Source organism: Gorilla gorilla, chromosome 9 (genome assembly GCF_029281585.2).
Source record: "Gorilla gorilla gorilla isolate KB3781 chromosome 9, NHGRI_mGorGor1-v2.1_pri, whole genome shotgun sequence".
NCBI lineage: Eukaryota > Metazoa > Chordata > Mammalia > Primates > Hominidae > Gorilla > Gorilla gorilla.
In genome coordinates, this window is record NC_073233.2 from 7,228,923 (window position 1) to 7,252,881 (window position 23,959).

The 23,959-nt window shown below is 64.0% G+C and overlaps 4 protein-coding genes across 24 annotated transcripts; 1 reads left to right on the top strand and 3 right to left on the bottom strand.

The window, feature by feature from the left end:
* Positions 1-575: 575 nt before the first annotated feature.
* CEND1 (cell cycle exit and neuronal differentiation 1) lies at positions 576-3,616 on the bottom strand. Of its 2 annotated transcripts, none has more exons than XM_004050382.5 (2): positions 3,509-3,616; positions 576-2,131 (listed from the first exon to the last, which is right to left on the bottom strand). In XM_004050382.5, exon 2 carries the CDS (start codon positions 2,047-2,049, stop codon positions 1,591-1,593), a length of 459 nt encoding a protein of 152 aa, XP_004050430.1. In that variant the 5' UTR covers positions 2,050-2,131; positions 3,509-3,616; the 3' UTR covers positions 576-1,590. The 2 variants fall into 2 exon arrangements, with proteins under 2 accessions (XP_004050430.1, XP_018891786.1); XM_019036241.4 differs by lacking the exon at positions 3,509-3,616 and adding an exon at positions 3,341-3,481.
* A 310-nt stretch (positions 3,617-3,926) lies between these two features.
* SLC25A22 (solute carrier family 25 member 22) lies at positions 3,927-11,795 on the bottom strand. 9 transcript variants are annotated; one of them, XM_004050380.5, is made up of 10 exons: positions 11,688-11,795; positions 8,470-8,652; positions 8,259-8,384; positions 7,941-7,996; positions 7,011-7,101; positions 6,318-6,436; positions 6,001-6,175; positions 5,752-5,906; positions 5,590-5,665; positions 3,927-5,516 (listed from the first exon to the last, which is right to left on the bottom strand). In XM_004050380.5, the coding sequence occupies exons 2-10, from the start codon at positions 8,487-8,489 to the stop codon at positions 5,363-5,365; spliced, it is 972 nt and encodes a 323-aa protein (XP_004050428.1). In that variant the 5' UTR covers positions 8,490-8,652; positions 11,688-11,795; the 3' UTR covers positions 3,927-5,362. The 9 variants fall into 9 exon arrangements, with proteins under 9 accessions (XP_004050428.1, XP_063566928.1, XP_004050429.1 ...); XM_063710858.1 differs by having other exon boundaries at positions 8,470-8,647; positions 11,688-11,762; XM_004050381.5 differs by lacking the exon at positions 11,688-11,795 and adding an exon at positions 11,087-11,309.
* On the top strand, positions 11,101-11,744 carry PANO1 (proapoptotic nucleolar protein 1). The gene is given in 2 exon segments (XM_019036259.2): positions 11,101-11,677; positions 11,680-11,744. Coding segments are annotated over 2 exon segments (642 nt in total).
* An 865-nt stretch (positions 11,796-12,660) lies between the features above and the next one.
* On the bottom strand, positions 12,661-23,712 carry PIDD1 (p53-induced death domain protein 1). Of its 12 annotated transcripts, none has more exons than XM_004050377.5 (17): positions 23,588-23,712; positions 18,811-19,727; positions 17,726-18,095; positions 16,806-17,219; positions 16,314-16,523; positions 16,175-16,229; positions 15,827-16,028; positions 15,597-15,722; positions 15,128-15,307; positions 14,901-15,048; positions 14,668-14,803; positions 14,445-14,595; positions 14,226-14,349; positions 13,861-13,928; positions 13,608-13,721; positions 13,292-13,491; positions 12,661-13,042 (listed from the first exon to the last, which is right to left on the bottom strand). In XM_004050377.5, the coding sequence occupies exons 3-17, from the start codon at positions 18,018-18,020 to the stop codon at positions 12,784-12,786; spliced, it is 2,682 nt and encodes an 893-aa protein (XP_004050425.1). In that variant the 5' UTR covers positions 18,021-18,095; positions 18,811-19,727; positions 23,588-23,712; the 3' UTR covers positions 12,661-12,783. The 12 variants fall into 12 exon arrangements, with proteins under 12 accessions (XP_004050425.1, XP_004050424.1, XP_018891791.1 ...); XM_004050376.5 differs by having other exon boundaries at positions 13,810-13,928; XM_019036246.3 differs by having other exon boundaries at positions 14,445-14,803.
* Between the last annotated feature and the right edge of the window lie 247 nt (positions 23,713-23,959).

A 23,959-nucleotide genomic window follows, 5' to 3' on the forward strand; every position in this document is an offset into this window, starting at 1 on the left:
CTCTTGTCTGCTGGCCTTAGCCACCCGTCGGGTGAGACCCAGGGCCAGGAAGACAGCTCAAAAGAGCCCTTCCCAGGCACCGCAGGCCTTGCTGCCTGTTGGCCCGCATGCTGCAGCCTCGCCCGTGGCCAGGCCCACCAGCAGGCCTGCCGGTTGGACACCTGGCGAGACTGGGCTGGGGTCCATGGACGAGAGGTGTTGAGGGGAGCCTCTTCTGCACTCAGGATGTGGGGCTCGCTGCAGTGGGGGCTGCGGAAGGGCCCCTGCCTGGCTGGAGAGCTCAGCCTGAGAAGCAGGGCTTGCCTTCCCCACACCCCATGTCCTCACTGCTCCCTGGTCCTGTAGCCCCTGGGTGTCCATCTTGGGTCAGGACCCACAGGAAGGCCAGGGAGGAGGATGGGGCAGGGCCTGGGTGGGGATCCAGGCCGAGGCCCCCGGGATAAGGGCATAGGAGTGACAGGGGGTCCCGTCAGAGGGTCCTGGATGCAGCATCCCTCCCTGGAAAGCCTGGGGTGTGGGCGTAACACATGCGCCCCTGCATCTCCCAGCCACATGCAGATGAGGATGCAAGAGCAGCCTTTAGACGACAGAGTTTATTTCAGACTCAGCCTCCACTCAGGCCCGGGGTTCCTGTGGCCACTGGCCAGTGAGGGCAGGCCACGTTCTCACAGTGCCCACCACCACTTTCTGGGAGTTCGCCTGCTGCTGCGCGCCAAGGGCCACGCTGGGACTGGATGTGCTAAGGAGGGGCTGCACGAGGGGCCTCCCCAGGTGCAGTGGGCTGAGGACAGTGTGTGACGGTCGCCGCCAAAAGCAGTTCTACTCTACCTGTTATTGCATTATACGCTGGTTAGACTCAGGTGGTGCCGGGTGCAAGCTGGAGGGGCAGTCTAGCGGGGCAGGGCGGGCACAGCTGTGAGGGGCCCTCGACATCCCTGCCTCCCCGCCGGCGTCGGGGCTCCCCTGGAGCACAAGCTGGGGAAGGCGACCCTTGGGCAGCTCCCCTCCACACGCAGGCTTCAGGGCTCCGTCTTCCCACCCAGCTAGGCTTGGGTGGTGTGGGGAGGTGGCATTGAGGCTCTGCTGAGGTGAGTGCCCACCCCAGGTCCATCCCACTGCATTGGCCCAGGCAGACTCCCGGGGGGTATGCAAAGAGCAGAAATGGGGCGAGTGGAGCCACCGCGCCCTTTAATGTCTCCACGAGGGCCGGGCCCAGGCCCAACCCATGCCGGCACCCCCACCTGCACTCAGAGACCAGCCCTGGGGGCCCAGGATCACCCAGCCGCCAGGGGTGGGGGGGCCACACACAGGGTCCATTCCTTTCTTGCCGTTCCCCAGCTGTGCCCTCTCCCCACATCCTGTGCTGTGGACCCTGGAGCCTGGGCTCTTTCTGCCCTGGAGGTTGGGGAAGTCCTGGGTCAGCAGGGGTGGGCTCGGGCGTCCTCTTCACTGTGCGCGTGTGTTGGGGGCATATGTAGGTGTGTAATGAATGTGCGTGTGTACGCGTAGGTAAGGGTGAACTCTGCATGCACTGGCTTCCTCAGGTCTGTACAGGAAGTGGCTCCGTGCCCCCCGCCTGGCCCCCAGGTATTATTTTTTCCGGACCAGGAAGGCCACACCGAGAATCAGGGCTATGGCTGCCACGGCCACACCCCCAGCCACCAGCAGGGGGTTGAAGTTCTCACAGGACCAGGGACCTCGGCCCCCAGGACCCCCACTGGCAGCCTCATCTTCCTCCGCCCCGTCCCCAGGACCCTTGGGCTCCGGGGTTGCATCGGGACTGCTGGGGACCGTGGGGGCCGTGGGGGCCGGCTTCAGGTTGCTGTGGTTGTTGAGAAGGGCAGGGTCGGCCTTGGCCGAGGTCTTCTTGGCAGGTGCCGTGGTGGGGGCTGCTGGCGGCTGCTGCTTCTCGGCCGGGGCCTCCTTCTTCGAGGGCTTGGTCAAGGGGGCTTTCCCATCCGCTGCCGGGGGTACCTTGGCCTCGGTGGTGGCCTGGGGCACCTTGGTGTCGGGCTTGGGGCTGCTGGCTGACTTCCCTCTGGACTCCATGGTGGGCGGGGCGTATGGGACAGGCAGGTGGCTGCACCAGAGGGGCTCAGGACAGTTTGTCGCCCCTGGGCATTCTATGGGCCTGGAGGGAGACACAAGGGAGGCTGCGCACGGGTCCAGTCCCCCCTGTGCTGCCCTGACCACCTGGTCCCCAGGCAGCCCCTGCCCAGTTCTCTGGACTCTCTGGAGCCCCAGCTCAGGGGCCTCCTGTGGGCCTCTGACACTTCTCTTTCACGGCCTGGACTCCGTCTGTCCATGACCACTCCTCAAGGGGCCCCTCCAGCCGCAGAGGCAAGGGCCACGCACAGGTGGGAGGAGGTAGGGGACCCCACTGTGCTCCATAAAATGGCCCATGCAAATGCCACATCCTCCCACCAGCCGGGGGCAGGAGGCTCTTGGTGGGGAAGTAAGCATCAGGCCCAGAGAACTGGAAGGAAGAGCATTCTTCCCTCCAAGGAGGTGATCGGAGTCCCAGTGGGAGAGCTGACTGCATCCCCTCCTCAGGAGAGCATTCCTGCTTTGCAGAGATGGACACTAAAGCACGGAGGCTGTGACCTGGCCAGGGTCCCGGGGGGAGGAGGGGGGGGAGGGGCAGGAGCTGGGATCTCAGGCAGCCATCAGGGTGGGTGGGCCCACAAGAACCCAGACTTGAGAAAACTGGGGTGTCTCTCCAGGAAGTCAGCGTGGGGCTGTGCTTCCAAGGGCCGTCTGCCCCTCCCCAGCCTCTGGGGCCCCCTCCTCAGCATGGGCCGTGCCTGCCTCCAGCCCTGGAGCAGGGAGTCCTTGCCCAGCCCAAGCCTGTGCTGTCTCTGTGGGCAGAGGGTTCCTGGCGTTAAACAGGGTGGGCACATGCTGCGCTTGGCCCGCGGGTCAGGGCGGAGGACAGGGTTCTGGGCTGTGGGAAAGGCGGTGCCCAGATTCTCAATGACCGAGGCAGAGGTGGGAAGGGCCCTGGGGGCCCAGCCGCCCTGAACCTGAGTGGGTCTTGCCCCAAAGCCTCAGAGGCCGCCTGTCTGCCTCTCCCAGGGAAGGATGAGAAATGCCCTCCAGACCTGCAGAGAAAGGGAGGCACGTTCCCCACCCCCCGCCGGGAGCACTGACCACACTGAAGGTCACCCGAAGGTCACAGCCTGATGAGGGCGTCTCCAGAAGAGGCCCAGCTGCTGCCACCTCCCAGGGAAGCCCAGCCGTCCCTTCACCCCTGCAGTTCTCGGGGGGCTCAGCTGCTGGGCATCAAGTTTGCAAAGAGCAGGTGGTCTGCCCCCCCAACCTCGCTATTTGTGGCACTTACATCCCGGCCGCCGCCTCCCTCTCCCGGGATCAGCTGCGCCCTGGAGAACTGGGGGGCCCGCGCGCAAACCCAGTGACCTTCAAGGCCCGGAGCCGCCTCCTCGCCCCGCAGGTCCTCGCCCCGCAGGACGCCGCGCCCGCCCCGCCCGCCGGGAGCCCCCCGCCTTACGCGTCCTCCGGCCTCCCCGGGGCTGCGCGCTCCTCCGCGGGATGACGGCGGCTGCGAACGCGGAGGAGAGCTCGGGAGTTTCCCACAATGCACTGCTCCCGGCGCAGGAGGGCGGGGAGGGGGAGGGGCGACCGGGCCCCGCCCCGCCGGGAACCGTGGGGTCCGCAAACCCAGCTCCGCCCTAGATCCAGGGGTAGAAGCTTAGGGTCCGGGAGAGCAACTGCGGGGTCCAAGTCCCATCTGGGGCTGCCAGAGGCAGGAGGCGGGTCCCGCTCAGCATCCCCTCTAGGCCAGGGTGCCCCTTAGGGGTCGGTGGGTGGGTGCGCAGGCCTAGCCCTGCAGTCTGAAGGGAGCCAGTTATGGGAAGAGGAGACTGCCCTCCCCCGCCCCCAAACAGACCCCCAGACAGACAGCAGCATCTACTTAGAATATTTATTTATCCTCTGACATGACAAGACACAAAGTTACAACTTCTTAAAACTCTTCAAAAGAAAAAAATATAATTCTGTAAGCAGCAGCAGCAGCTTCCAAGGTTCTGATGTGACGGGAGGGGCAGCTCCCAGGAGCAACTGTGAACTGGGGGGGTCCAGGCCTGAGCCCCAGGTAGTGTCGCTGGGAAGGGGCCTCTGTGGAGGGCCCCGGTTTTGGGGACACAGCACCAGCACATCAGGGTCTGTCACCAACACGATCACATGGCCAGGGCGGGGCAGGGAGAGCTTCGGCTCACAGCAGGGATCGCCCGGAGGCAGGGGGGATGGGGCTTCTGAAGTGTGGTCTGGGGCCTTATGCCCAGAGGCGGGAAGGACGGGGCTTCTGCAGTGTACCCAGGGGCCTTATGCAGAGGCTGAAAAAGGAGGGTGGGCCCTGAGAGGATTTGGGGGTGCGGCAGCTCCTGGCCCTCCCTCCAGAGCAGGGCAGGCACCCTCAGGCTCCACACTGGTCCCAATGCCCGCCCTGCTCCCTGGCCAATCCCAGGCCAGGGTAGAGGACTCAGGAGAGGCCAGGCTGGGTAACTAAGTTCCTGGACGGGGTCAACAGAGCCTGGGGCACACAGCACACAGAGCGCCTGGCCACGGCGGGAAGGGGGGCAGTCCCCGGCAGCCCCATCCCCAAGGGCCAGGCCAGATCCCCACAACACACACACGCATGCACACACACACATACACACACACGCACACAGACCTCACAATCTGGGCCCCAGCCTGGGGTGGGAGCTGAGGAGCCCACCAGAAAGTCCCACAGTGGGTGGCGGGCTTGCCCTGAGAGTCAGACCCCAGGGCAACCCCTCACTTGGGATTCCTGGCTCAACAGAGAGGGCAGGAGACCCCAGTCCTCTTGCAAGGCTGGCCAGGGAGGCAGAGTCAAGTCCTGCCAAGGCGACAAGAGCGGCTGGGGAAGGACGGAAGGGCTGGAGAGCCGCTTGGGTCCAGCAGATTCAATAAATAGGTTTGTGCAGGGTCCCTGTGTGGGCCAGGATGGCTGTGGAGACTGGAGCCGGTGGACTGGGGGTATGGTCCAGCCTGCCCGGCCCAGGCCCGGGGGCCCCCAGCCCAGAGACCAGCTCTGTCCCTGGGGGTGTTCAGGCCAGGGCAGGATTGGGGCAGGGGCTAGCTTGAGGAATGTAAAGATTTCTGCATTTTCTACATAAATAAGACATTGATCCCAACGGTGCAGGCAGCACCCCGGGGGGCTTGCCTGTGTACCACCTATGTGGACCCTGCACCCCGCCCCCTGCTGCCCCCGCCGACGGGAGGGCTGGGGAGGGGTCTTCCCTTGCTCCGTCCTGGGCTAGCTGCCTGGCTCCAGCCCCACGCCGGCCCTGCCCGGCTGGCTGGGGTGGAGCAGGTGCTGGGCTCAGGCCTGGGGGTCCTGCAGCAGCCCCAGCAGGGACTCCGCGATGCCCAGGAAGTAGACCACCTGTGCGATGCCGAAAAGGGGCGCGATGACCAGTGCGCGGCAGTAGGCGCCCTTCAGGAAGGCCGAGGGGCCCTCGTGCCGCAGGATCTTCCTGTGGAGGAAGGACAAGAGGGTCAGCCCAGTATGCAGGCCCCCAGGCCCCACCCGCCGTGGGACCTCCCCACCTGGCACAGTCCAGGATCCCAGAGTAGGTGTCCTCGTTGACGCCTCGCTGAAGTGACTGGAGCCGCGTCTTCACCACTGCAAGGGGTGCTCGGGTCAGTGTGAGCCTGGCCAAGGGCTCAGTCCCGCCCCATCCCCAGCCGGGCGCCATCCCATGCACTGACCATCACAGGGGTTGACGGCCACAGCGGCGGCACTCCCAGCCACACAGCCGGCCAGGAAGGACACGTAGAAAGGCGACTTCTCCTCGGACGCCGGGCGGCCCAGCTGGTTCAGGTTGGCAAAGAGCGGGAAGTACACCACAGAGAAGGGTACATCCCTGTGGGGAGGGAGGTGGCCGTAGGGACAGGAGGTGGTGGGGTGGGCAGGCCGGCCTCCCCCTTCCCTCCCCCCACCCGCCCTGTGCCTCCTACCTGAGCAGCGTGGCCCCGAGTCCCTTGTAGAGACCGGCAATGCCGCGGCTCCGCAGCAGGTCACGGGTCAGCTGGGTGGCCGTGGGCCGAGGGGCACCTGGAGCCTCCACTGAGGGCTGGGCACCCCCCTGGGCCGAGAGCTGGCCCTGGGCAGCCAGGATCTTCCTCTGGGCGGCTGGGGACAAAGAGGCTGCTGTCTCCTCTTCTGTGCGAACTGGGCAGGGGACACGCTCTGGCCCTCCCTGCGTCCCCACCCTCCCCTCGCCCTCACCCCTTCCCGCACCTCTGCCCTCTCCCCTCCCTCCCCCCGCCCTCACCAATGCGTCCTGCATCCTGCAGCTGGATCTTCAGCATCTCCATGGGCGTGGTCACAATCACCTGGCAGGTGCCAGCCCCACAGCCCGCCAGCATCTCTTTAAGCAGGGTCAGCTTCTGCCTGTGGTAGGGGCGGGGCCGCAGTAAGTGGGAAGAGACAGGTCTACCTGCCACCCTCGGGGCTGCCCACCATGCCTGGGCGCAGAGGATGGTGGGAGCCGTGGAGGCAGATGCAGACCTGTGGGGGTACAGCCCCCAGCCTCCGCCACTGCAGCAGCAGGCAGGGAGGAGTCAGATGGACAGACAGCCCCACAGGCAGGGGCCTGGGGAGGGCAGTGGGGCTGTCTGCGACAAAGGAAAATGGGAAATTGGGGGTCAAGTGCCCCAAAAAGGGGCTGCCCTTGCAGTCCCCCTCCAGTGATGGGGGAGCTGGTCAGTGCCCTCAAGCCCTGGCTTGAGGGCAGCAGGCAGCAGCTGGGGGCCAAGGGCTGCCAAGCCAGAGCCCCACGGATTTGACATCTGCTTTGCTCCCCTGGTCAGGGGAAAGGAGGGAGGATGCCCCACGAGGTCAAAGAAGCCCCAAGCAGGGGGCTGAAGACAGGCAGAGCCCCCAGGTGGGACCCAGCTGGCAGGGTGGACCCATCCTTTATCTGAAGCCAAAGACCCCTCGAGTGTCTGCCAGGCAGGACCCTCACCCGTCCTTAGAGAGCTGATGTCGGAAGAAGTCGTTGGCTGCCAGCTTGATGGCCTTCTCGGGGGTGACGAGGGTCAAGTTCACAGCAGCTCCTGTGGGGCAGGGGGTCAGCTGGGGGGACATGCTCGGTGGCCTGAGTGGGGAGGCGCTTGGCCAGGACTTGCCTCCTGGCTGGCAAAACCCTGTCCCAGTCACTCCTGGCACTATCTCCTGTTCTCTCACCCACATTTGGGCCTGGTGTGTGCCGGGGGGGCGGGGCCAGGCAGGGATGGGGCAGCACCTCAGGCTCAGGCTCTCCCATGCCCACTGCAGCTCCATCTGTCTCTGATTCTGGGCAGCGTCTTGCTGCTCAGGGCATGAGGACCGCCCCGGAGCCCCTGAGGCCTCCCTAGGATACCTCTCCCTCCCTGGAGGACAGATGGTGCTTGTGCTGGCAGGGGGCTGGGGCCAGAGGTCACAGGAGCGTGTGGTCTGGACTGGGCCAGAGCTCGGGGGAGGCTGTGGAGAGCCCCCATCTCAGTGCCGAGGGCTCAGGGCTGGAGAGCTTCTGCCAAATCTAGGCTCTGGATTGTGTCCTAAGCTGCTTTGCGGTAATGCCCCTTACTCCCTCCCATCCCCAGCCACAAACGGGGTCCAGCCTGTCCCAGAAGGCAGAGGCAGCTGCAGCCACCAGAGAAGAGACAGATGTACCGTGGCATCCCACGCACCAGGCACTAAGTGGGGGTGGGGAGCTGCCACGGGAGAGGCTGAGAACTGCCACTCACCAGAGATCCAGTCCCCCCTGCACAGGCACAGCCCCCACAAACACGTCCACGCTCACACACCAGGCCCAGGCTGGCCGCCCTGCCCTGCCTCCCCCACCGCTCCCTGCCACGACTCGCGGGCGCTACCCAGGCCTGCCCATATCGAGCCCAGCCGAGCCAAACCTCACCCCGGTACATGCCGAAGTAGCCCTCGGAGCGGATGGTCTTGATGAGGCAGTCGGACCTGTGGCCAAGGGAACAGGGTGAGCCAGGGCCAGCTGGGGCCAGCCGGAGGCCAGGGTCCCTGGACTGTCTAGGGCTGATAGAAGAGGCCAAGTCCTCAGCCCAGCCCTGACCCCAGTGCTGACCCACGTGGGATCTCCCCTAGGCCCGCCTGCCTCCCGTTTCCCTTCTGTCAAACAGGGTGGGGGGCACAGGAGCAGAGCCCCCGCCTCTCCTGCTGCCACATGCTGGGCCCACTCCCCGCGACCGCCCGGCCCACTCACATGCTCTTGTACATGCGCTGGCCATTCTGCTGGTTCTGCAGCCTGGTCTTGGCCAGGTCGATGGGGAACACGCAGGTGACACCGATCAGCCCGGCGATGCCGCCATTGATGAGCTTGGCTGGCAGGCTGTGTGGACAGAGGTGTCAGGACCGGCTTCCTTGACCATGGGTCAGGGTGGGGGTGAGGCACGCAGCCAGGACTGGAGTCTGACCTGATCTGCTTATCAGCCATTTAACTCGATTGCGCCCAGGTAGGAGCCGAAGAGGTGGACGCCAGGCCAAGCGGGGTGGAGGTGGAGGTGGAGGAGGCCTTGAGGGAGGGTGGGACCCAGGGGGGTTGGGTGGTGCTCCACCTTCAGGGGAATTTCCAGGCGTCAGCAACTGCCACTTCTGTCCTAGAAGGATGAGGGGATGGGAATGAGTGAGGGTGGGGCCACCCGAAGAGTAATCCTCCCCCAGCCTCTCTCTCTCACGCAGCCCCTCACCCACCACCCCAGACTGGAGCCGTCACTGCGTCCTGAGGGTGCAGCAGCGGGAGGCACCTGCCACCCAGTCCCATGCTCACCCCTGGGACCACCTGGCTTCCTTTCAATCCCCCCCTCCCCACTGCCAGCGTCTTCCCAGCCAGCCTCACACGCCGCTCACGCTCGGGCTCACGTGCACCCTGGCCAGCTCCGGCTTTTAAAGGGCCAGGCACCTCTGGGGGCAGTGCCAGGGGCCGGGGCCAGGGTGCCTACCGGAGCACCTCGACCTGGACATCTGTGGTGACCATCCCCCACATCCTTCAGCACAGAGAGAGCAGCAGCCGGCACCTGCCCCCTTCGAGCTAGGGGCTGGGGTCCCGGGCGCCCTAAGACCCCCCGACCTGGGCTCAGCTATCCCAGGTATAGCTCTCCTCCCATGGCAGCTCCACCCAGGGCCTGCAGAGCTCCTCCCCACGATGCCCACACCCCCCACAGCCAGCCCCTTGCCCCTTCCTCCCCTCCACCCCTCCCAGGAGTTTCACTCATGGACACACAGAAGCCAGTGATGGGACCCCTGGAAGCCTTGGGGGTGGGGGATGGCTGGCCTTCTGAGGCTCCCTGTGGCTGGCACCCGCATTCACTACAGAGGAGGGGAGGACAGGCCTCTCCCACTAAGCAGCAAGGCTGGGGAGCCACAGCCAGCCTCAGGGGCTTCCCATAGGGTCATGGCCATAAAATCCCAGCTTCGGGGGCCTTTCCCCCATCCCTGGGCCCCCCAGAGGCCAGCTGTTTCGGGCACCGGCAGCGCCGTTGCCCAGGGCCACGCGGCTGGCTCACACCCACAGATCCTCAGGGACTCGTAACCTTCACCTCGGCTTTCCAGGGCTGGGCCATCCACCACCGACCCCCACTCCGCCACCTGCCCGCTGGTCCTGCTCTCACTCTGCCCCAGGCACTCACTCTGGATGGCTTCTCCACACTCCAGCCCAGCACTCACACAGAAGGGGAAGCTGCCGGGGGAGGAGGCGAGGGGCAGCAGGGATTGGCCGTGGGGCGGGGTGGGGCGGGCTTGGGTGGGGGGGCACTTTCTCTTTCGCTTTGGGCAAGCAGAGGCTTCCGGCAGCCTTGAGAGGAGAGATGAGCAGGGGTCGGTCTGACTCAGGCTGACCTGGCACAGCGAGGCCACCCACCGACAGGGACCTCAGCGCGTGGCCACCACACCCCCAGCACACGTGTTCCTGTCTGCTGCCTGTGGGTTGAACCCTATAGCATTTCCTGGCCTGGATCTGTCTAGGGCTGGTACTCTGAGGATGAGGCTTTCTCCGGGCCAGGGTACCCTGTATGTACCTGGACAGGGAATCCGGTGCTGTAGAGCAGAGATGGGCTAACACCCACTCGTGTCTGTGGGATCTGTGTCTGCTAGGGGCAGATGCATGTCAGGGAAGCCTCATGCTGGGCCACAAAAAAAGGCCTGCTGTCCACAGGGAAGAGCTAGCTGGGTGTCAGAGGCCACTGGTGCCACCCACAGGCTCTGCTCACCTGGCAGGTCCAGAGGGCACACGAGCTGGCACGCCCAGAGCCCTCTGCCCCACCACCCGTCCCACTCAGGGCTTCACCGTCAGACCTGCCTTTCCCTGCCTCAGCCAGTGGTGGTGACAAGCTGACCTCTGAACTTCGACCTGATCCCTCCTAGCCCCCGCCCCCCGCCACCCCACTCTTCGGGTGCAGACTGGCCACAGCTCTCCGGGCTGCCCTGGGCCCTTCATCTCCACTCCAGTCCCTCCCAGGGGTGTACCCTGGCCCTCCAGGGACTGAGCAACCCCCTTCCTCCTGGGAGCCTATCTCCAGTCTGGGATGAGGACACCTGCATGATAGGGGCAATCCTGGAAGTCAGGCCGACCAAGGTGGGGAGCGGCCATTGGTCCCAGGAAGAGAAGCAGGCCCAGAGATCCCAGGGCGGAGAGGCAGGCCTGGGCCCGCACGTCACCCAGTGCAGCGGAGAGGAGCTTCTGGGTGGAGAATGATGACAGTGAGGGGCTCTGCCTGGGGAAGAACCGGCAGGGGTTCCCTCTGAACGCCAACCCCACCTTTCTCTGTCCTCACTCGGCAGTTCCCACCCCTGGCTTATGAGACAGCTGGCCAGGGCCCTCCCCCTGCACTGATGTTGCTATAGAAACCCTGCAGCCCCAGCCGGGCCCCGGGCTGTGAGCCGTCACTGTCCCCCCTTCATAGTCAGGTAAACTGAGGCCACAGGCAAGCCAGGGAGACAGCAGGAGAGCAGAGACCACCCCACAGGAAGATACCGCTGCTTCCGAATCTGCAGGGGTAAAATCCTCCACCCAAGAAGCCGCCAGGCTCCTCCTACCCCCAAGAAAGGCAATGGGGGTGAGGCTCCGAGTCTGGCCGGCGGCTCCCCATTCAATCTCCCGCTGTCCCCGTCCTCTTGGGGCGGTGCTTTCTATCCTGCTGGCTGGAGGGTCCCGGAAGGGGACTCCAACTGCGCGATGTCTCGGCCAGAGGACAAAGGAGAAGCGGGTTGGGGGCCGCTCTCTGCGCTCGGAGGCCGGCTCAAGCCCCTGCCCTACTGCTGGGGCTCAGCCGACCGCTCCGTCCTCCGCCTGGCCACCGCGACTCCGGCCACGCACGTGTCCACAGATGTCCGGTGAACTCCCACGTGTGCGTCCCACACGGGTCGGCCTTTCTTCCTTGGGCTCGGGCCCCAGACACCCACCCTCGGGGACACGTATGTGCGGGGAGCGCGCCCGGAACCGTCGGGGCCGAGCACGGCGTCTCACGCCAGGGCAGCCGCGGATCGGAGCATCCGCTGATCCAGGACCCCCCCTCCCGCCCGCCAGGCCACGTTGTTCGGGCAGCTGTCACCTCCCTCGGCCGCCGCAGCACCTCTCGCCCCCGCAGCCCGGCCGCGTTCGGATGGGCGCAGCAGAAGGGAGCCGCCGGGCACTCACCACGCTCACCGCCGCCGCCGCGCTCGCCTCCCCGCCCCGCGCTCGGCCAGCATCTAGGCGGGGAGGCGCGTCCGCTCGGCGCCGCGCGCGCTCCGCCCTCGGCCTCCTCCGGGCTTCGGCTCCCCCTCCTGGCCGTCGAGGCTACTGCGCCCAGCCAGGCCACAGCCACGCGCCCACCCGCCCCCTGGCCGTGGGTTCCCCCGGGCAGGGTGGCAGTTCTGCGCGCAGAGGCCGGGCCGCGCGTCCCCAAGGTCCTTTCTTGGTTTCCGGGCCTCAGGCCCCTGCAGGCACAAGGACCCGCGGGGCGCGGGCAGGTGGCAGAGCGCCGGTGGATGAGGGTGCCCTGGGGGAGGCGTGGCCTCCAGGGCAGACACAGGTGCTCCGTGGAACTGCTGGGCCAGCGCAATGGAGAAGTGGAGGCACAACCCCACCTGCCGAACAGCGACTTTGTATCCAAAGCACCCCACTTGGGGCTGGGCGCAGTGGCTCACACCTGCAATCCCAGCACTTTTGGAGGCAGAGGCAGGCGGATCACTTAAGGTCAGGAGTTCGAGACCAGCCTGGCCAACATGGTGAAACCCCGTCTACTAAAAATACAAAAATTAGTCGGTGTGGTGGCAAGTGCCCTAGTCCCAGCTACTTGAGAGGCTGACGCAGAATCGCTTGAACCTGGGAGGCAGAGGTTGCAGTGAGCTGAGATCATGCCACTACACTCCAGCCTGGGTGACAGAAACTCCATTTCAAAAAAAAAAAAAAAAGTAGCCCACGTGGGTTACTTTGTAGCGCAGCTCCTCCCTCCCAGGAAGATGAGGACCCACAGGAGGCCCCAGGCACAGTGGGAGAGGACAGGACCAGGATGTGGGGCACCTGTGCACACAGGCCTCCCTCCCCACAGGGGCCAGGCCTCTAATTACCCCACCACCCTCCGCCCTCCAACGGCTTCTCCATCCAACAAATAAATCAAGCTCTGAGGTGGAAGAAACAGTGCAGTTTTGTTGCTCACAGGGACCCGTCCCCACACACTGGAGAGACTTGAAGGTGGGGGCTCTGCCCGTCCACTGGGGAATATCTGGGCCAGCCTAAAAGTCTGTGGGGCCTAGGCCTGGGCAGGCTCTGGGGGCTGTGGAGCCGAGGAGCCAGGCAGAGCGGGGTCCTTGGGGGCCAAGCCCGTGCGTCGGATGCCGTCCTGGTACTTGCGGCGGCCGAGCTCCAAGACTGCGCGCACCTCTTCAGCCACGTCCTGCCGGTCACTCTGCTCCAGGGCCTGCACCAGGAGCCCCACAGCCCCTGGCTGCCCAGCCTGGCGCTCGGCCCAGGAGAAGAGCATGTGACGGATCTGCTCATCCAGATCATCCCTGCAGGCAGAGGATGGGCGACAGAGGGGTCCTGTCCACCTGCCCAGGACCCCCCACCACACTCTGCCTCGGAGTGTGGGGGAGTTCCTGGCTCCTGGGGCCAGCTGCGACCAGACCTTTCCTTTCCAGCCTGGTGTTTGCCCTTCCCCCACCTCCCCTGGAAGAAACTTCTGTCAGAATCAGGTGGGCCCTCCAGGCAGCCAGGGCTCAGCCCTGGGGCTGGCAGCCAGCGGGCAGTGGGAGCCTCACCGGAACTCGTGCCGGATGCGCTGCACCTCCCGGTAGGACACCCCCAGGTGCAGGGCCACGGCTGGCCAGTCCAGACCCAGGCGCCCAGCCACACTCAGCAGGTTGCTCTGCGTCAGAAAGCCGGTCTCGGCATCTCCCAGATTCAAGGGTGCCAAGGAGAGGCCAGCCCCCCGCCGTGGCCCCTCGGACCCCCGAAGTCTCTGTCGGAAGGAAAAAGTGCAGTAAGCCCTGGGCTCCACCCCCAACTCCACCATGTCACCCTGGTCACCCCTGGGCCTCGGTCCTGCCCCGCCCCTCTGCTGTCCCTCAGTCCCACCGGCAGCTTGATGGGCAGAGTGGCCATCCACAGGGTGTCTGCGCCCTTCCTCTGCCGGGCAGCCTCAGCCTCCTCGGGCACCTGCACAGGCACCGTGCCACGGTAGAAGGACACCTGAAGGGGCATCGAATGGGGTTCAGAGTTCGGTCCTCTGCCCAAGCGGCCTGGGGGGCCTCTCCCCTCACCCACTCCCCTCGCCCACCTGGCCCCGCACAGCCTGAGCCTCCCGGTCCAGGGTGGTGGTCACGTATACCTCCTTCACATTCTTCAGGTGCGAGTAGAAGACAAAGCAGATTCTGCCCTCCACGCAGTCAGGGCGGTCTAGGGGGCAAGGGTGGGCTGAGCAAGGAGGGCGCGGGGAGGACGGTAAGGCTCTCCCTCCGGGACAGGGAGGGCCTATCAGCATCCACGCAGTCAGGGCGGTCCAGGGGGCAGGGGTGGGCTGAGCAAGGAGGGCGCGGGGAGGACGGTAAGGCTCTCCCTCCGGGACAGGGAGGGCCTATCAGCATCCACGCAGTCAGGGCGGTCCAGGGGGCAGGGGTGGGCTGAGCAAGGAGGGCGCGGGGAGGACGGTAAGGCTCTCCCTCCGGGACAGGGAGCATCCACCAGCATCCCTACCAGCATCCACGTCGATGCCGCGCTCGAAGGCTGCAAAGAACTCTTCGCCCTCGAACATCTCCACCGTGTCAGAGGGCTCGGGGCCCCGGTACCGCTCCAGCAGCCGCCGAAGGGTGGCGTCCACCTGCGGGGAAGCCCGTGCAGCTCAGGACCCAAAGCTCTGCACCCCACCCCAGCCCTCTGGTCGCCACCCTGCTGCCCTCTGGCCCGTGCCCCCACCTTGTTTTGGGGCAGGCACTGCAGCAGGACCTGCTCAGGGTCCCGGCGCCGCTGCAGAGCGATGAGGTTCACACGGTGCAGCCGCAGCCGCTCCCAGGCCTTCCGAGCTAGGCCTCCCACACAGTTCTTGGTGGTGTACCAGAGCCAGTACCTGGGAGAGCTGGGGGTGAGAAGGGCTGTACAGACTGGGGGAGGGGGGCTGAGAAAGCTGGGGGGCACTGACCAGGAGAAGTGTGTGACCTGGAAGCGCGCGTACAGGTGGGTGAGCTCCAGGACCACCTGAGCTGTGATGTCATCCCAGGTGGCTGCAGGAGGGGCCCAGTACAACAGGTGCAGGCGGGAACGGTCCAGACTGAGGCCTGGGGATGGGAGGGGCAGCGAGCTGAGGCCTCCTGGCCGGAGACCCCCTCCACCCTATGGCCACAGGTCCAGGTATGCCCCATGGCTGCCTCTCACCTGTGATGCCAGAGGGCAGAGGCAGCTGCACGGTGACCGGTCGGAGGAAGCTGGGGGGACCGCTCTGTGACAGGCACAGCAGGGGGCTCACTGCAGCCTCTGGTTCTCCCAGGAGGGCCTGCAGCTCTCGGCCAGCCATGCGCACCACCTGGGGCAGACAGGCCCCCTGAGCACCTGCCTGTGGGCTGAGGCGCGGCCTGCCACCCTCAGTGCTGTCCTGGCCATACCTGCATGGAGACTCGACGAGGCTCCTCAGTGGCCCCAGGGGGGAAGATGACTTTGACCCCAGGATGACCCGAGGAGCACAGCAGTGTCCCCTCCGGTGGCACCAGGCAGGCATTGGACACAGGGCGGGAAACCACAAGGAACCAGGAGAAGTGGGGCGCCTGGCAGTGAGCCCAGAGCCGCTGGGATGGGGGAGAGAGGAGGTCACAGGAGCCTGGGTCAGGGCACAGCCAGTCAGGGACACAGGGAGCAGGATCCAGGAGAGACGGGACGGGGTGGAAGTTGCCAGGGACACAGGGGAGCAGGATCCAGGAGGGACGGGGTGGGGTGGAAGGTGCCAGGGACATAGGGAAGCAGGATCCAGGAGGGACGGGGCAGGGTGGAAGGTGCCAGGGTGAGGCTCTGGGCAGAGGTGCACGGCTCAGGGCAGCAGCTCTCCACTCGCCACCGGCAGGCCTGGGTGGCCCTCACCTGGGGTGCCTCTTCCTCCAGGTAGGTCTCCAGGTCACCCCAGCTGTTGTCATTCCGGGTCCTGACCACCACTTCACGGCAGCGCCGGGCCCGGGGTGGGGTGAAGAGCAGCCACAGCCCCACATCCTGCCAGACAAGGATGGTGTGAGCGCTGGAGCCACTCCCGGGCCTGCACACTGCCCCCACCATGCCCTGGCCCGCACACTGCCCCCGCCACGCCCTGTCCATGCCTGCTGGAAGGCCACCCCATGGGGCTGCAGCTCCAGCACATGGCTGAGCAGGGCGTCATGAGGACCCAGGGGGACGAGGCCTGGCTCTGGCAGCAGCAGCCGATAGCGGATGGTGATGGGGGTGGCGGTGGCTCCCGCTGGGAACTGCAGGCGGACGCCACAGGCCAGGGTCACTGAGCAGCCTCGAGGGGTCACAGGAAAGCTGAGTGAGGAAGGAGCGAGCAACAGGTTAGACCCAGAAGGGCCTACGTGTTGGAGCCTGGACCCAGGAACTCTGGAGAAGGTGTCGGAGGGACCAGAGTGACAGGCAGACAGACTCCCCTCCAGCCCCCTCAACCCACCCCATACCTGTCCAAATCTGAGGTCAGGAACAGTCTGGGCATTTCTGGAATGAGGGCTGCCACTGTGGAGGGGACAGACATGTGCTCAGGACAGTGAGGAGACTCATGTCCTATCCCAGGTCTGTCTCTTCTAGCACCAAGCCTACCTGGTGAACTCGGGGCATCTGGCGAGGCCTCACCCAGGGGGTTCCCCTGCAGGCGCACAAAGGGGGCGTCTAGCAGCTCAGGGGGCAGGTCCCGGAGCTGGTTGTCCCTCAGGTCGAGCCGGGTGAGGAGTGGAAGGCGGGCCAAGTCAGCTGGCACAGAGGCCAGGAGGTTGCTGTGCAGGACAAGGAGCCGCAAGGACCGAAGTCCCACTGCGGGCAGGTGCTGGCTTAGGCTTGGCACCAGCCCAGCCCACGGCGCTGGGACACTCCTGCTGCCGCCTCCCAGAGCAGCTGTTTCAGACTCTCCTCCACAGCTGGGCTCAGAGAACTCTGACAAAGCCACTGAGGGAGTCTCAAAGGTCAGGGAGGTGGAGGGACAACCAAGAGGCAGCTGTGGACCAAGCCTGTGGGTGCAGAGGCCCCTGCAGAAGACAGGCAGGCTTCAGGGACCCTCCTGTGGGGCCAGTGTGTCGGGGCGCAGGGGCTACTCACCCAGAGAGGCCGGGAGGCTCTGCAGCCGGTTGGAGGCCAGGTTGAGCTCCAGGAGGCTGCCCAGGCCTCCAATCTCAGGAGGTAGCGTGTCCAGCAGATTCTGAGAGAGATCGAGGCGCTGCAGGGTGGATAGGGCCCCCAGTGCTGGGGGCAGCGTCTGCAGGCGGTTGTGTGTCACTGTGAGGAAGGTGAGGGCGGGGAGGGCCCCCAGAGCCTCAGGCAGCTCAGAGAGGCAGTTGTGAGACAGCAAGAGCGCACCCAGACCTCGCATCTGCAGGACACAGGCCGGCAGTGTCTCCAGGCTGTTGAAGCTCAGGTCCAGGTGGGCCAGATGGGCCAGGCCACTCAGACCAGCAGGCAGGTTGGTCAGGGCACCCCGGAGACAGGCACCCAGTGTGTCCCGGCGTTGCCCTCCTGGGAAGGGGGGAGGCGGATGTGGCCCTCAGAGCCAGGGTCCGAGGTCCCAGATCGACCCTGCCAGCCAGAGAAACAGCTGCTCGAGAGGCACAGACCTCCCACCCCACCCCCACCCCAGCCAGACAGGGACAGACAGACAGAAACACTGGAGAGGTGCCCGCAAATGGAAGGAGGCAGGGGTGGAGACCACCGGCTCATCTCAGCTGACAACCATCACCCACAACCTTCCCCAGGAACAACATCTGCACTGTGGTCTGGAGAGACCCCCACTGGGCAGCGTCAGTGTCCAGGAGCCAGGGCCCAGCCAGCCCCACACTGGGGGTGGTGATCACCGAGGATGGCGATGGGGCTGGACAGGACCAAGAGCAGAACAGTTCACACCTGGGGAGCCGGGAGGGGCGGCCTGGAGCTGGGGCTGGGACCGGGGTTTGCCTTTGAGAACATGCAGCAGAGGCAGGGCAGAGCGAGAGATGGAGACAGGGCCCAGAACAGGTGGAACTCACCTTTGAGGACCAGGGAGCGGAGGCAGGACAGGCTCTGAGGCAGCTGGGCCAGGGTGGCCTCCAGCAGCTGAGGGTCCTCGTGAGTGCTCAGACGCAAGAATTCCACCTGCAGCAGCTGAAGAGGCTGCTGGACACACAGGTGCAGCAGCTGCTGGCAGCCCCCCGGGTACAGGTCCAAGCTCAGCCGGTTGCCGCCCAGGAAAGGCAGCGCCCTGGACCCCGCGTCCGAATCCTCCGAAGCATCTCCTGCGGCAGCAGCTGCCTCCAGCTCTGGCCCCTCCACCGTTGCAGCCATCGCCCACCGACGGTCCTTGGAGGCCAGACATGTCCCAGCACGCAGGCAGGCCTGTCCAGGCAGGGCCCGGGGAAGCTGCAGAGGCAGGAGGAGGAATGAGCGGGAGCCAGGATGGGCCCTTCTCTTTGGGGAAACAGGGACTCTGGCTGGAGTGGGGAGCTCTACAGCCAGGCCATCTGGGCCCGGGCTGCAGAGTGGGGGAGACCTTGTGGTCACCCTGAACCCCGGAGGCCTGGGTCACCACCGGAAAGAGGGTTGGGGAATGGGACCGCCATGGCTCGCAGGAGCATCGGGCAGGGAGACCTCACTATGAGCAGCAAAGCCGGGGTAGTGAGGCTTCAGTCCTGGTCCTGGAAATCTAGCCAATGGAGCCGTGGAGCTGCGAGGTCATAGGGGCTGTTCCCCAGTCCTGGAGATGAGTCCCCCTTCTATTTACATCCGTTTTACCAGGAAGGCCGTGACCCTCCCCTACCGCGGGGGTGACGGCGCCCCGAAAGTCAGGGAAGGCCGTGTAAGGGTGAGGGCCTGGGGCGTGAGCCATTGGGCAGTTTCGGGGTCCTGGCGCCGGGACCCCAATTCGTGAGCCCCGGAGGAAAGCTCTCCCGGCCTTTCCAGTTCGGTCCACTGGGGAGGGTGGTGCACCGCGCACCGCTCAGACGGCGTGGGGGGCGGGCCCCAGCCCCGAGGCAGGCTCGGGATCCCCCGGGCGTCGGGGATGGGAACGGCCCCCAGCCTCCCAAAAGCAAACGTGTCCCCGCCGCCCCCTCCGCCCGCCCGGGCCGGCGCGTACCTGCGCTGCAGGCGGCGCGCAAAGGGTGGCTGCTCAGCGGGCGCTCGGCGCCTGGGATCCCGCCGGCGCGTTCCTGGGTGGGCGGGGACTGCAGACCCCGCCCCTTGGGCCCCGCCCCGTCGTAACTCGCCCTCTCCGCCGGGCTGGGGTCCACGGGGAAGGTCTCCCGGCTCTTCCCCGACCCGCCTTCCCTCCGCCTGTCGCAGCCCCGGAGACGCGGACGCGACCCGTCCATCTGCCGAGCCGCCCGCGCAGCTGCGCTCGGCTTCCTGTTAGTCCGCGGGGTCGGAGCCGTACAGCCTCCCCCGCCTGGAAGGCCACGAAACCCGCCGTTTCCGAGGTTCTCGGGGCCCCGGGCCGCTCCGAGGCAGACCCGGCCCCAGGTGCGTTCCCAGGCCGGGGTGACGGGGGTACTCTTGCCGCTGCCCCGCACCCACCCCTGCTACAAGCCGGAATAATTGCAGTGTCCTTCCCAAACCAGCCCAAACGGCCTCCTCCGGGAAGCCTGCCGGGACCTCCTCTCTGGGCCTGCAGAGACCCTTCCTTTCGAGCCATCACTCTGGGCCAGAAGCAGTGAGCCTCCTGGCACTGTCTCCTTCAATCGCGCAGGGGAGAAGGAGGCGTTAAGAGATAAAATATTGAGCGGGCGCGGTGGCTGACGCCTGTAATCCCAGCACTTTGGGAGGCCGAGGCGGGTGGATCACGAGGTCAGGAGTTTGAGACCAGCCTGGCCAACATGGTGAAACCCCGTCTCTACTAAAAATACAAAAAGTAGCCGGGCGTGGTGATGCGCGCCTGTAGTCCCAGCTACTCAGGAGGCTGAGGCAGAAGAATGGCGTGAACCCGGGAGGCGGAGGTTGTAGTGAGCCGAGATGGTGCCACTGCACTCCAGCCTGGGAGACAGAGCAAGACTCCGTCTGAAAAAAAAAAAAAAAATCAGATATTGCCCGAGGCCCTGTAGCTGGTGAGGGTCAAAGCCAAGAACCTGAAATCTGCCCTGTCCGCCTTCCCCACCAACATGATACCCCCGAGCGGGCCTGTGCTTTATTCACCAGCTTCCTCGCCCAGGAGAGCAGGTGCTTAGGGAGGGAACAGACACCACCAGCTATGCCTGCTTCTTTCCTGAGGTCATATCAGCGGCTCCTCCTTCCCCACCAACATGATACCCCGGAGGAAGCCTGTGCTTTATTCACCAGCTTCCTCGCCCAGGAGAGCAGGTGCTTAGGGAGGGAACAGACACCACCAGCTATGCCTGCTTCTTTCCTGAGGTCATATCAGCGGCTCCTCCTTCCCCACCAACATGATACCCCCGAGGAAGCCTGTGCTTTATTCACCAGCTTCCTCGCCCAGGAGAGCAGGTGCTTAGGGAGGGAACAGACACCACCAGCTATGCCTGCTTCTTTCCTGAAGTCATATCAGCGGCTCCTTCTTCCTTCCATTTCCCAGCTACCACCATCCCTCCCTCTGGGACAGGCAGGTCTCTTCCAGGCCTCCCTGCTTCCATTCACCCCAGCCCCTTCCACGTAGGGCCTGGAGGGATCTTTTTTTTTTTTTTCTTTGAGATGGAGTCTGGCTGTGTCCCAGAGGCTGGAGTGCAGTGGCGTGATCTCGGCTCACTGCAAGCTCCACCTCCAGGGTTCACACCGTTCTCCTGCCTCAGCCTCCTGAGTAGCTGGGACTACAGGCGCCCACCACCACGCCCGGCTAATTTTTTTGTATTTGTAGTAGAGACGGGGTTTCACCGTGTTAGCTAGGATGGTCTCGATCTCCTGACCTCGTGATCCACCCGCCTCGGCCTCCCAAAGTGCTGGGATTCCAGGCGTGAGCCACTGCACCCGGCCCAGAGATCTTTTTAAAAAGCAACCACAGGCCTGATGCTGTGGCTTACGCCAGTAATCCCAACATTCTGTGAGGCTGAGGTGGGCGCATCACTTGAGGTCAGGAGTTCAAGCCCAGTCTGGCCAATATGGTGAAACCGTGTGTCTACTAAAAATACAAAAATTACCCAGGTGTGGTGGCAGGCGCCTGTAATCCCAGCTACTGGGGAGGCTGAGGCACGAGAATGGCTTGAATGCGGGAGGCGGAGGTTGCGGTGAGCTGAGATCTCGGCACTGCACTCCAGCTTGCGTGAGAGTGAGACTCCCTCTCAAAAACAAACAAACAAAAACAAACAAACAAAAAAAAAAACAGGCTGGGCGCCGTGGCTCGCATCTGTAATTCCAGCACTTTGGGAGGCCGAGGCAGGTGGATCAGGTCAGGAGATCGAGACCATCCTGGCTAACAAGGTGAAACCCTGTCTCTACTAAAAAATTAGCTGGGCGTGGTGGCGGGCGCCTGTAGTCCCAGCTACTCGGGAGGCTGAGGCAGGAGAATGGCGTGAACCTGGGAGGCGGAGCTTGCAGTGAGCTGAGATCGCGCCACTGCACTCCAGCCTGGGCTACAGAGCAATACTCCGTCTCAAAAAAATAAAAAAATAGGCCGGGCGTGGTGGCTCACGCCTGTAATCCCAGCACTTTGGGAGGCCGAGGCGGGTAGATCACGAGGTCAGGAGATCGAGACCATCCTGGCTAACACGGTGAAACCCCATCTCCACTAAAAATACAAAAACTTAGCCGGCCGCGGTAGCGGGCGGCTGTAGTCCCAGCTACTTGGGAGGCTGAAGCAGGAGAATGGCATGAACCTGGGAGGCGGAGGTTGCAGTGAGCCAAGATTGCGCAACTGCACTCCAGCCTGGGCGGCAGAGCAAGACTCAGTCTCAAAAATAAATAAATAAATAAAATCCACTTATAACTGCTGCTCCTCAAAGTGTAAATTCAGGGCAACTTGAATCTATGTTCCCAGGATGCAATCCTCAAGCCTGGCCCACATAAACTACTCTGTATTTATATTAAATTTGTCTTAGCATCTACCTTTTAGGTAGGTACTTGAAATCTGAAAATACGCTGAATGAAAAAAGCCAGACACAAAAGGCAAAATACTGTATTATTTCAGTCTTACGGGGTGCTACAGTTGTCAAAATCATAGGAAGAGAAAGTAGAATGTGTTTATCAAGGGTGGGGGAGCAGGGAATAGGGACTTTAATAGGTACAGAGTTTGTTTGGGATAATAAAAAAAAAAGTGAGATGGGGCTGGGCACAGTGGCTCGTGCCTGTAATCCCAGCACTTTGGGAGGCCGAAGTGGGAAGATCACTTGAAGTCAGGAGTTTGAGACCAGCCTGGCCAACATGGTGAAACCCCGTCTGTACTAAAAATACAAAAATTAGCCGGGCATGGTAGTGGGTGCCTGTAATCCCAGCTACTCAGGAGACTGAGGCAGGAGAATCGCTTGAACCCAGGAGGCAGAGGTTGCAGTGAGCCAAGATCTCACCAGTGCACTCCAACCTGGGGAACAGTGGGACTCCTCAAAAAAAAAAAAAGAAAAAAAAAAGTTGGGGCCAGGCGCGGTGGCTCACGCCTGTAATCCCAGCACTTTGGGAGGCCGAGGCGGGCAGATCACAAGGTCAGGAGATCGAGACCATCCTGGCTAACACGGTGAAACCCCGTCTCTACTAAAAATACAAACAATTAGCCGGGCGTGGTGGCGGGCGCCTGTAGTCCCAGCTACTCGGGAGGCTGAGGCAGGAGAATGGCATGAACCTGGGAGGCAGAGCTTGCGGTGAGCAGAGATAGCGCCACTGCACTCCAGCCTGGGCAACAGAGCGAGACTCCATCTCAAAAAAATAAAAAAATATATAAAAAAAGTTGGGATGGATGGTGGTGATGGTTGCACACCAATGTGAAGGGACTTGCTTAAAACACTGAATGAAACAATAATCCTGGCCAGGCATGGTGGCTCACACCTGTAATCCCAGCACTTTGGGAGGCCCAGGTGGGAGGATCGCTTGAGCCCATGTTGGACGACGCTGTCTCTACCAAAAAATTTTAGCCGGGTGTGGTGGCACACGCCTGTGGTCTCTGCTAGGAGACTCAGGTGGGAGGATCACCTGAGCCCAGGAAGTTGAGGCTGCAGCGAGCTGTCATCGAGCCACTGCACTCCAGGCTGGGCGACAGAATGGGGCCCAGTCTCAAAAATTACAAAATGAGTCCCATTGTTCCCAAGATGGTTTCCCGCCTTTACCCCAGATGTGTGACCCCGAGCAAAAAAACCTTTCTGTACCCAACTGCCTCATCTATAAAATGGGGGTAATGATAACGAGGCCACAGAAGGCGACTGTGAAGTCGAGTTCCAGTGCTTGACGTATACACACCCCAGGGTTTGCACTGTTGTTAGAGCCCAACGGGAGCTGGCGCTGCCTGCTAACACCTTAGATATCTGCATCTGACCCTGTTCCTGGTGCTCGCCCGGGATATTGGCAGGGTTGGCTCCTTCTCATCTGTCAGCTCAAGCTTTCTCAGGCTGCCCAGAGGACCAAGTCTCCCTCTGTCCCTGTCCTTCGGAGCGCCTCCTTATTCACCTCCTGCGTCCTCGCACAAGAACGCAAGTCCTTAGGAGGCAGGGCCAACCCTGTTCCCTCCCAGGACCCGAGAATGTAGCAGGGTCCCTGAGGTGCTGATGTCCACATGGACACCGAGGTCAGTTCTGGGCCAAAGCGGCCAGCGCAGGGGCTGACCACTCAGACCTCACTCCTCCCAGGGGTGAGCGGGCGACGCTGCCTCACGTCATTGTCCTGCCCTCCAAGGCTCGCGCTCGTCCTCTGACAGGATGCCCTGACACCGCAGTGCGGGGGCGGCCTCCCAGATAGGGCCGCAGTCGCTAAGTCCGAGGCGGCTGGCTCACCTCACTGAGCCCGGCTGGACGTGGGACCACCGGTCGCCGCGGCCAGGGAACCACCAAGGAGTCAAGGCGAGCCTACAGCCAGCAGCTTCTGCCCGGGCCCACGGGCCGTTCCGCGTAGGCCCGCGGCGCAGGCCACTTCCGGCAGCGGTGCACCATGGGACTTGCAGTTCGCTGGCAAAGGTTGAGTCCCGGGCGTGGCGGCCGCTCTCCATGTTGGGAGCTGTAGGCGCCGCGTGGCATGCTGGGGGTGCTAGGTACCGAAGGCAGATGCCGTCCCTTGTGACTCGCTTCGTCCATCGCCCCCACGAATTTCGATGGCCCTTCGCCCCACGCTATAAGAGCAGTCACTTCCGGAACTGCTGCCCTTCGCCT

Excerpts from the sequence above, each read along its gene's own strand:
- SLC25A22 (XM_004050380.5), bottom strand. The coding sequence starts at position 8,489 with ATGGCTGATAAGCAGATCAG. Across the intron at positions 7,997-8,258 it reads CAGCGCATGTACAAGAGCAT|GTCCGACTGCCTCATCAAGA; the intron begins GTGAGTGGGCCG and ends CCTTGGCCACAG. Across the intron at positions 5,666-5,751 it reads GGCCGTCAACCCCTGTGATG|TGGTGAAGACGCGGCTCCAG; the intron begins GTCAGTGCATGG and ends CACCCCTTGCAG.
- PIDD1 (XM_055355748.2), bottom strand. The coding sequence starts at position 18,020 with ATGGCTGCAACGGTGGAGGGGCCAGAGCTGGAGGCAGCTGCTGCCGCA. Across the intron at positions 16,230-16,313 it reads AGATGCCCCGAGTTCACCAG|TGGCAGCCCTCATTCCAGAA; the intron begins GTAGGCTTGGTG and ends TCCCCTCCACAG. Across the intron at positions 13,043-13,291 it reads CGCATCCGGCACGAGTTCCG|GGATGATCTGGATGAGCAGA; the intron begins GTGAGGCTCCCA and ends CTCTGCCTGCAG.